Here is an 11,206-nt window from a genome sequence, read left to right on the forward strand (position 1 = left end):
GATATAGAAATTTTTAATTCTTCTTTCAAACTGCAAGCAATTCTGATGACACTCAAGTTCATAAACCTTTCTCAGCTTCAAATTCAGAAATGTTAATCTAGGTAATAACAGAATTAACCTCACTAGACTACGAAAATCAAAAAAGAAATGTAAGACCCCAAGATGATAAAAGAATATAAGACCCCAAGATAAAAGAATATAAAAGACCCCAAGATAGCACCGTGTCAGTATTTAATAAATGTTTGCTGTTGTTTAAATCTTTGTTCCATTTTATGTCTTATGTTGAATGTCCCTTTAAAATTTAACATGATTGAATCAGAATTTACTTGTCATTGTCTTCAAGTATCGAACATAAATTAAAATATCAAAAATGTAATATTTCAAAGTTTTTTGCTTAATTTTAAAATCAGTCACATTTAAGGACTTGGCATGTGTGTTTTGTGTTATAAATTAATGATACTTCCTTTTAATCTAATATGTACAATAACCAGAAAATGGAATTATAATTGTAATTGTAATGAACCATGCTCACTATATTTTATTTTGCTTAAACACTCAACAAAGAAGAAATACTCAACTTGGGAGGTGGGCCTTGTTTTGCTGTATTTTGAATAATTGTTTTGTGGTCTTTTTTCCAGTTTGTCCTAAGTGGGTAAAACTTAGGAGAAACCACACTGAAAAAAAATCGGTCCTGATGCTGATCATCTGCAGCTCGGCCATCCGAGCCCTGGAACTCATTAGGTTGGAAGGTTCACCTATTTCATATCATAAATGTTTCTAAATAACTGTTACGTGCCAAGCTATTTATTATGTTCTATGTGCTGGAGATGTGGCAATGAACAAAACAGAGTCCCTGCCCTCGTGGAATTTACATTTCAGTAGTGAAGACAGTTAATAAACAAATGAAAATACATTGTAGTGTCAGATACATTGATAAGTTACATAAGGAAAAATAAAGCATGGCAAAGGGATGTAAGTGGATCAGGACTGCTTTTCAAAGGATGGTCACAGAAAGCTTCTCTAAGGAGATGACAGTTTGATCAGAGACTTGAACAAAGTGAAGAAAGCCCAGCAACTATCTGAAAGAAAACCATTCCAGGTAGAGGGGAGAGTAAGCACAGAAGACCCCAAGATCGAATGCCATTATAGGATTTTGGGGAGTTATTTGATATGAATCATCATTTTAAAGGTTCACTTGGCTGCCATGTGGAGAGCACACATTGTAGACAGCAAGGGTAAAAGCAAGGAGATCATACCCCAAACAACCAGTTAGAAGAAAAGAGCTGACTTAAAACAGTAACAAGAAAAGAGAAGCCAGGCTCATGCCTATAATCCTAGCACTTTGGGAGGCTGAGGTCAGAGGACTGCTTGAGCCCTGGAGTTCGAGACCAGCCCGGGCAACATAATAAGACCCCATCTCCATTATGAATTGAAAAAAAGAAAGAAAAGAAAGAGAGAGAGAGAGAGAGAGAGAGAGGGAGGGAGGGAAGAAAGAAGCAAAAGAAGGAAGGAAGGAAGGAAGAAAAGAAAAAAGAGGAAAGAAAGAAAAGATAGAATACCACAGAATACACTTACCAAAACTTATGTACAGACAACATCATTTAAGGGATGCAGAAAACTTGAACAAACAAAAATGTGTACCATATTCTTGAATAGGAAAACTCAATATTGTAATGATGTGTGTCTTACTTAGGATAGCCTACAGATTTCACAGAATCCTAGTAAAACTCCAATAGAATTGTTTTTTTAAACTGGATAAACTAGTTCTGAATTCGTACAGGAAAATACACAACTAAAAACAGGTAAAGAAATTCTGAAAAAGAATACCAATGAGAAGATTATATCCCTAGAGGTTACAAATTATATATACATACACACACACACTCTCAATAACTAAAACAGTATGGAGCTGGCACATGCATGACAGATCAGATGAGTGGAACAGAATTGAAAGTTCAGGAACAGACCCAAATGCATATGAAAATGGAGCATATGCCTAAGGTGACAAATCAGAAATCAGTAGGGAAAGATGGATTGTGTAATAAATGGTGTTGAAACAACTGAGTAGCCATGTGGAAAAATGAGGTTAGATTCGTATCTTACTTCTTATACCAAGATAAATTCCAAATGGAACAAAAATTTGAATGTAAAGATTATGTTTTAAAGATAATTTGTCAGTGCTTTACTAAGTGCTTTCACATACCTTTTCATTTACCGTAGTTTTTGTAGAATAAACAAGAAGGCTTCCACTGGTCAGTGGTAATATTCAGCTTTCAGAGAAGGGCCGTCAGGGTCAGAGGGGATTTGCTCGGAGCAGCTCTCCCTGAGAGCCAGGCTCCAGGCCAGGCTCTGAAAGGAGACAAAACAAAGGAAAATCCAAGTCATGAAGAAAAAGGAACTGGGTCAAATAGACTAAGTACAAATGTAGACTCTCAGTAGTTATTTAGAATGTTTTTCTCTAAATGAATTAATCTAATCATGAGTTTAGAGAAGTAGTTGTTAAACTTTAATAGGTCCTTCAAACCCTCCTTTCTCCACTGAAGTGGAGACACACATTAAATTGTAGCACATACTCTCCCAGTAAAACAAAAGTGTTTCTTTCCATTTTTTCTGCTGTAAACATAATTGATCTTGAAGATTCCAGCTGCTTCTGGGCAGCTGTACTTGCTGGTCCTGAAATCGCGGGAATTCACACTGACTTTTCAGCGCTTTAAAAACAACCTCATTTCAGATTCAAAGGCTAAGGGGAAAGAGTTTGGCCTGGAGGTGGACTCTTAAAATAAAGCTATCAAATTGATTTGAGCTTTTGTTGTAGATAAATTCCTCACCGAGGGCATAAAAGTACTGTGTTGTCACACTTCATTGACTAGTTTGCAGTATTTTTCTGCATCCTCGGTAGTACTGTGATCCATTTCAAGGTTAGGTGATTTGAAAAGGTGATTTCTGAGTAGGCGCAACAAGCCCTATTCATAAAGACTAATATTTAATAATTCTAACTTTTGTAAGATCTGTTCTCTTGAGAGCCGTGACTTATGTTAAATTGTCTTCCTGGCTAACCCTGCCATGGAGGAAGCTTATGTGTAAGTAAAAATTTGAAGGGAACAGAATTTGTATAGCATGATTCACTATTTTCCAAACTCATATGTTTTTACTGAGCAATGTTTCTCAAATATAATAATGATATATGAAGGAAAGTAGTAAACCCATGTTTAGGTCTATCCTCAAATATCAATTAAAAGATCATGTATACCCACTTCTTCTCAAAACGGAATTTTAGGTGATATATAGAAATACATTCAACAAATGAAAAGCAGGTTGTGAAAATGGAAGGAAAAAATAAAGAACAAAAAATTACGTGAAGCCAGCTAAAAATGGTGCTCAAAATCATGTCTATAAGGCCCTGTTCAGTTGCAAAGGTGGCCCCGACTGGGGGCCTGCACCTTCCAACAGCCAGGATCTGTTGGGAATCATTATCAGTTGCCAGACTGATGACGTTCTGTGGGTTTTGGGGGGAAACAAAAGTTCCCTGAGAAGTACAGCTCTTCCCCCGTGACACAGTGGCAGCAGTATTCTCCTGTCATCTGTACAACAAAAACCCAGGACAGATAATGTTATGTGGCTGTTTATAGAGCAGCTGTTGGTACCAGCTGAGGACCTGAGGAGAAAGGCAGGCATGCCAGGTGCCACCAACGTCGTCTTGACCCTCAGAGCTGGTGGTCTGGATTGATTCAGATAGATCTAGCTTCCTGACTACCTAGAAACTAAATGGCCTGCCTGTCCTGCTGGTGTAAGCCAGAGACTGTAAAGTGACAGCTCAAAGGCACAAGAATTTTGCACCTAAAAATTTTTGGTATGGGTTGTCCGTATTTAAAATCAGATTGCACATATAAAAATCTAGATTTCTGGCTTCTCTAAAAATCAAAGGGTCTTAAGCCCATAATCTCACATCATCATAACTGGCAAAGCTGAGCACTGGTTGGGGGACACACACTCTCCAGTGCCCCTCCGTCCTCACACCTGCGTCCCAGATCGCTTCACTCATTCATAATAACCCCCTGCCCTCATAGCTTTAATTCAGCCAGTCCGTTGTGTCATTGGCTTCTTCTTAGTTTTTTTCCTTCCTCCTTTGCTTCCTCTTTCCCTTCCTTCTTTTCTTCCTTCCTCCTTCCCTCCCTTCCTTCCTCCCTCCCTCCCTCCCTTTCTTCCTCCTTCCTTCCTTTCTTTTTGGCCAAAGCTCCATTTCCACATATAAAATTTTATAGAGAAGCTTAGTCTACAAAGTAGATAAAAGGGACAGCTCTGACAGAAGGATAGAAGAGCCCTCCTCCTTCTTCCTTTCGGGCTCATCCCCAGCTTCCCCTCATGGCCACCACAGGCAGAGCTTTGTAGATGCCCTTGGCCCCACAGAGAATGGGCTGGCATCACCACTCTAAGATATCTCTTGTAACCAGATTTTCTGTGAGAACTGCACTGCATAATTGGAACATAAATTCTCTGCCAGGGACCTGAAATACAGGAATTCTGTGCTGGAAGTGAAAGGCAGAGTCCTGTGTTTCAGTAATCAAGGAGGCTTAAGTAAGGTTGGCCTTGTGTATGGCAGCATGAAGCCCACCCAGATATGTGCCTGAATAAAAGGCCACCCACTCTCACTGCAAAGATGGGCTAACCTGAAAATCTCAGAATTTGTGTGTACGTATGCACATAGATACACACAGATGCACATATTCTTTGAATAAAGCAAGACGTAATATTTAAGTAGTCATCGTGGCCCAGAATGCGTCGGTTTTCTTAAGCATTCACCTATTTCTTTTCATTAGGTCAATGACAGCATTCAGAGGAGACAGCAAAGTTATAAAATTATTTGCAAAGCACATAAAGGTAAGCAGGGGCCTGTGATCCCTAAAGGCCTTTCCCAGACCTCAGCTGTTTCCTTTCAACCTCTTCTCCTAATCTCCTTAGCAAGTACTTACTGAGTTCCTTCCTTATGTAACATTTAACAGCTTTTCTGTTTCTTTTAATTCTATCCTTCCGCATACCTACCCCTGCCCCCACCTATGGCAGTCGCTACTGCCATGCTCCGTCCCTGTGTAGAGCTTGAGGTTTGACCCTTTGATTCCTTGAAGATTCACCAGTTTTCTAGGGATATGCTCATCTCTGCCCTAGAAGTTGACCGTACAAGGGTAGCTCCATTTGCATTTCACTTTCTTAACTTTGAGATAAAATGCTCTAAAGGGGCGTAAGATTGCACTTTCTTAATGACTTTTCCTTTTCTTCCCTTCTCTTTAATCTTGGAACAGGTCCAGGAGCAGGTAAAGTTGCTGGAGAAGCGTGTGGTACACCTGGGTGTAGGAACTCCAGGGAGAATTAAAGAGCTTGTTAAACAAGGTATGACAAGGACAGGGATACTCTTGCCCAGGGCTGGGAGTCTGCCTTACCCATACGTGAGTCTCAGAAGCTAAATCTGGGATATACAAAAACCAGATCTCTGCGTTAATTCAGGAACTGGAAACTCGGCCTTTAATCTCTGAAGCCAACCAGCAAGTACAACACAATAAGGAATGATAAGGACTGTGGCAAACTGAAATACGTGTACCCACCTGAACAGCCAACGTCCAGTTGCCATAAGCGGATAAGCAGGTTAATGGATCCGCATAGCCTTCATGCAGTGTCCAGCCGCTGCATGAGTTGAGCATTTCCCTCTTACTCCACTGAGTCTTGGGGAGACTCCCATTTTGAAGGCTGGTAAAATAAAACAAAATGTAGTTTCCATGACTGTAATGTAGGCATTGCATAATATTTCTTCCCAAATGCATTTCTCTTTTAGTGCTTTACAGAAAGTATTCCAAACAACACGCACTGGCGGGTTTTTATAGTTTGCCAACCAGTAGCCTAAGAACTTGCTACTGGTTAGCAACGATGATCTAATTACCTCTTCTACCTACCAGGCAGATTTAATTATAATAGACCTTTTTTTAAATAACTGTCTGGAACTATTCTCAATAGCTTTTATATATCTAAAAGTAATGCGTTCATCAGTGTAGTAAATCATTGTAGAGATGGTCATGTAGCCACTAAAAGCTACAACTACTGTTATTTCTCTCCAGATGAAAACCATCCAGGGTTAGTTGAACCTACTATATGCAGAGTTGTGTATAAATACCAAGAAGTAACAATTTGGCTGCCCCTGCCAAGGAAGGGAAACAACACTTTGAGTTCCTACCTGTACGCAGTGACACACTTGACACCCTTACTATATTATCGCGTATAGCACTCAAGCCATTCTTACAGGCTAGCCTTTTTCTTAGAGAGAGAACTGAAGCTCAGAGGGTTAAGTCGCCCTCCCCGAGGTCTATCAGTCCAAGCTTTCCTGGTTCTCCTGATCCAGCTGGAGAACTAAGTGTACATAGCCTGAGATCAACAACATGAGGCAGTCAATGCCAAGAGCCAAGTGAGCACTTCTAAGTCCTACAAGAGTTGAAATGAGAATGAGATTGTTACGCTGGCCTGAATCTGCAGGGCAGGGTCTTTAACTGATCTTTGAAGTGTGGGGAGGACTGAAATAGGCAGGGTGGGTCAGGGGAGCATTCATGAATGGGAGAACAGCCCAGTGAGATTCTCGGAAAGCAGGCATGTGACATACACACAGTATATCACAAGGAATTGATGGGGAGGCAAAATAGTGTTGCAGTTAAGAGCCCCGTGATGGACTCAGACCTCCAGATTCAAATCCCAGGTCCGGCAACTTCCCAACTCTGTGATCTTGGCAAGTTACTTAACCCTTCTCAGCCTGTTTCTTTGTGTGAATGACACAGATAGTAATAGCGGCTACTTCAAGGATTGTTATAAAAACAAAACGCCAATAAAGAGCTCACCACACTAAGTGTCACACCCTAAGCACTTAACAAATATTAGTTAGTTATTAAAGAGACCAACTTTCTTGCTTGGAGACTTCATGGGCAATAGTAGCAGGTGATTCAACTGGAAAGAAATTGAAGGGAAGTCCTTGAATGGTAAGCCAGGGAGCTTGGGTTTTTGTCTTGTGGACATCCTGTGGCATTTGAAAGTTAAGGAACAGATCAGAGGCACCAGGCTTTCTATGAGACAGAGCTTTGGGAGTCATTGGCTGGGTATCAGGAGAGGCTAAGGATGGACTCTTGGGTTGGGCCCTGTTTCCTTAACAGCTTTTAGCTAAGGATTCACCACCAACCTCTTCTGGAATACAGATTTTTTTGTGTGTCACCAGACTCCCCCAGCCCCCATTCCATGCAACAATACGCTCCTCTGTATTTAAAAGAAACGGAGGAAGAGAAAAAGCAAAGCTATCCAGACTACTGAAATCAGATCTCTACAGAGCTGTGAGACCTCAATATGAAGGCTTATTTCATGTGGAAAAATCATTTAAGGAGCTATTTTTTTTTACAACATTAATGAAAATAATTTTTACTTCTGATTCTAATTGGATGAATGGTTTAATATTCGTTAACCACAGGTATTTAGCTACATACAAAGTGTTTAAAGAGAATAATCCCAGCACCCTAAAAGTGGAAAATCTAACAAAGTGATACCTAGCTGTTTATGACTTAACAAGCTGTTTATATGTTTGATATATAAGGAGAGTTTCCAGACATCAAAAGATATCCCATGACACTAGGATGTGCACAATTACAGACAATTGTGTTGTTTTAATTTAGCAGTAAAGGAAATTTTCTGACTACAGGAGCCTTTGAAAAATGCAAAAATACACAGAGAAGAAAACAAGTCACTTTAGAGGCAATCTCTTGTTAATAATGAATAGATTTCCTTTCAGTCTTTTTTCTATACATCTATATGTTTATTTTTATACATGAGAGATTGGTTATACAACATCTCATAACTTTATAACCTACCTTTTTCACTTGCTATATCTCATGAGGACTTACTTTCCTTGTCATGAAGCATGTTTAATTTTTTATTTGTATAGCTACACAATATTCTAATGTAATTTTTTTTTTGCAATTCTATTATGGTAGACTTTGGGTTGTTTATAAACTTTTGCTATTATAAATAATACTGCAATGATCATTTTTGCAAGTAGCTATGTTTACATTTCTGATGTTTCACTGGGATATGTCATAGAAGGAAATTTATTTTATCAAATAAAAGCATTTTGGCTGGGCACTGTGACTCAGGCCTGTAATCCCAACACTTTGGGAGGCTGAGATGGGTGAATCACTTGAGGTCAGGAGTTTGAGATCAAATACAAGCATTTTGAAGCTGTTATTATATTATGCTCAGTTTCATTCCAGAAAGGCTGTACCTATTTGCTTTCCTGCCAGCAGTTAGGTTAAGGGAAGACTGATGATCAACTGATTGTCTTTACCTTTCACCATTTTAATTTTAATTTTGCAGAGTTTTCAATAACAGGCATTTGAATTATAAAAAGCATGAATAAGTATTGGGGTAAAGAGGAACATATTTAAATACTACAGGGAATAGCTGAGGGAAGAGCCGCAGGAGAGGAAGGCTGCAGGTACTGTTTTCCCTAGGGACGTGGAACAGCTTGGAGCAGAGGCAAGAACTGACTGTATGCCCAACTGCGAGCCAGCTGAAGACTAGGCAATCCCCGAGGTCCCCTTCAGCCTTCACAGTCCATAATTGTCTTCTAGACAGACAGGAAAACAGAGAATGGAGTCATTAAGTGATTTACCAGCTTCATCAAAGGATAGCTCACTTTGAATAGAGCCCATTCATCTCAACTTCCTTTTCTGCCTAAAATGAACCTCGCAGCCCTGCCCGCATCTTTCTCCCCACTCACCTCCTCAGAGCCATGCAGACTCCATGGACTCGACTCCTCTGACAGGCAACCGCCCCAGACTGTCGGATTGAGCTTAGCAAATGCCTGTCAGGAATGAGACTACGCCTCTGAGGCTTCATGAAATGGAGGCCTGGCCAGCGTGTGAGCATTTGAGGAGCTTAGGAAGAGCAGCTTCTCTGCTTTCCTCAGAAGGAGTGATAAGAGCCAGTCTCAGAGTGGAGCATTTGTTTTCCATCAGGGAAGGGCAGCACTGAATGTACAGAGATTAGTTACTGGGGGAGAGGACAGCAAATGAGACAAAAAGCAACCCGGAAAATAAAAAATCATTGTAATAGGCTTATGTCATGAGGTCTTTACTGCAGCAGCTCTCTCCCTGTCTCTTTCAGGTGGTCTTAATTTGAACCCCTTAAAATTTCTGGTTTTTGACTGGAACTGGAGAGATCAGAAGTTGAGGAGAATGATGGACATTCCTGAGGTACCACGTAACCAGCAGTTGCCTTTAATCATTTTTTTTTCAATTTGAACTTGAGTTCAAACACAATAAGAAAGTCTTTGACATGAGGAGCCAGCACATTTTAGATTGTGAAATGATTTCTACCTTTTAACTCTGAGCTAACTATAATTATAGAGGCCGCCTCATCCCCTTACATGTAGCTGTATCCTTTTCATGCGTTTCATGAGAATCCGCTCTCTTGCTCCTTAAATGATCAATGGCCTCTCCTCACTAGGGACCATTTTGAGAAACAAGAAGATCTGAAGGACCTGCACTTTTCCCGTGCCTTTCTTTATACACACACTTGTCTTTGTCGTTCATTCTTACATGTGCACTTTTAGCTGGGCTTGGTGGAGCAGGGACACAAACTTGCCTCTGCCAGCATCTCCACATTCCCAAGAACCCGCTTACTTAATTTAGAAAGATATTTTGGTTTCGTGGGGTGGGGAAATTTTTTGATGTCTCAGTAGATTAGAATTAAATGATTGAATGCCTTTATGGGCATAGCATTAACTCATTATATATTTCTAAAAGCAATCTATTATCATCATCATGTGAAAAACTGACTTTGCCACCTACCATGCTATTATGGGGCTAATTTTTCAATCTAACCTGATGCTTCACAGTAGCTGTTAGAAAAAAAAGGGGTTACCAGTCACCAACCAAGAATAAATCATGGCAGTAACTATCAGAGAGGCTTGGAAATACTCCTTCAAACATCCTGAATGAATTAATTTATCACATAAAGCTGTGTGTCTAGATTGAGACCAAACCTGATTGTAATTGATCGGTGAGTTATTTCAGACCTCAGTTCAGGTTAAAAAACAATTTGTTCAGTTACACACACACATACACACATGCACACAGGCACACACACATACACAATTGTGCACTTGGCCCCTGAATTGACTGGTTTCTTAAAACTGGTTTAACAAATTTGATATCAGGCACAAGGCCATAGTTGATTATTTCGGTTATAATCTTAAATCTGACTAATCTACTAGGTTTCTAGTTCTAATAATGAGAAATGTCCAAAAACGTCTTGTCCTCCATAGTTACTTTTATTCTGTTGCTGTCATTCTTAGCAGTTATTCTAAGGCAATAAAATCCTATACTGAACTATTGTATAGAATCTTGTTTACAGAAAGCACACTGTGGAATCCTTGAAAAACCTTTGCATAGCATTTTATTTTGAATGTCTACAAACAAAAGGGCACTTTAATGAAACTGATGTTTTATATAGTACTTCTTCCTTCAATTATGTAAATATTTTAATTCTGACAGGCATGGTGGCTCATACCTGTAATCCTAGACCTTTGGGAGGCTGAGGTGGGAGGATTACTTGAAGCCACGAGTTGGAGACAAGCCTGGGCAACAAAGCAAGACCCTGTCTCTACAAAATAATAACAATAATAGGCCAGGCACAGTGGCTCACACCTGTAAACCCAGCATCTTGGGAGGCCAAGGCAGGTGAATCACTTGAGGCCAAGAGTTCAAGACCAGCCTAGCCAACATGGCGAAACCCTGTCTCTACTAAAAATACAAAAATTAGCCAGGTGTTGTGGTGCAGGCCTCTAATCCCAGCTACTCAGGAGGCCGAAGCATGAGAATCACCTGAACGCAGGAGGCAGAGATAACAGCTAAGATCGTGTCACTGCACTCCAGCACAGGAAACAGAATGAGACTCTGTCTCGGAATAATAATAATAATAATTTTTTTTTTAATTTCCACTGTGAATCAAATGTGTGTTAGGACTTTTGCCCTCTGTGATTCTGGCCATAACAATTGGGTAAATATTAGGGAGTCCTGATGGTTGAATTTATTCACCAAGACCATTCTAGCTTGACCTTAATCTTTTTTTTTTTTTTTTAACTTTTCTCTCGTTTAGATAAGAAAGGAGGTATTCGAACTTCTGGAAA

At 39.9% G+C, this 11,206-nt stretch overlaps 1 protein-coding gene across 5 annotated transcripts in view; it reads left to right on the forward strand.

The window, feature by feature from the left end:
- The window catches only part of CMSS1 (cms1 ribosomal small subunit homolog), a 384,507-nt gene that overhangs the window by 372,935 nt on the left and 366 nt on the right, over positions 1–11,206 (forward strand). For all 5 annotated transcript variants that reach the window (XM_017506330.1, XM_037730584.1, XM_017506332.2 and 2 more), the window contains 4 exons: positions 639–741; positions 4,818–4,878; positions 5,298–5,385; positions 9,181–9,269. In XM_017506330.1, the coding sequence (XP_017361819.1) occupies positions 639–741; positions 4,818–4,878; positions 5,298–5,385; positions 9,181–9,269 (341 nt within the window). The remainder of the gene's footprint in view (positions 1–638; positions 742–4,817; positions 4,879–5,297; positions 5,386–9,180; positions 9,270–11,206) is intronic.

The sequence above is a fragment of the Cebus imitator genome, unplaced genomic scaffold, assembly GCF_001604975.1.
Source record: "Cebus imitator isolate Cc_AM_T3 unplaced genomic scaffold, Cebus_imitator-1.0 Scaffold354, whole genome shotgun sequence".
In the NCBI taxonomy this organism is placed as follows: Eukaryota; Metazoa; Chordata; class Mammalia; order Primates; family Cebidae; genus Cebus; species Cebus imitator.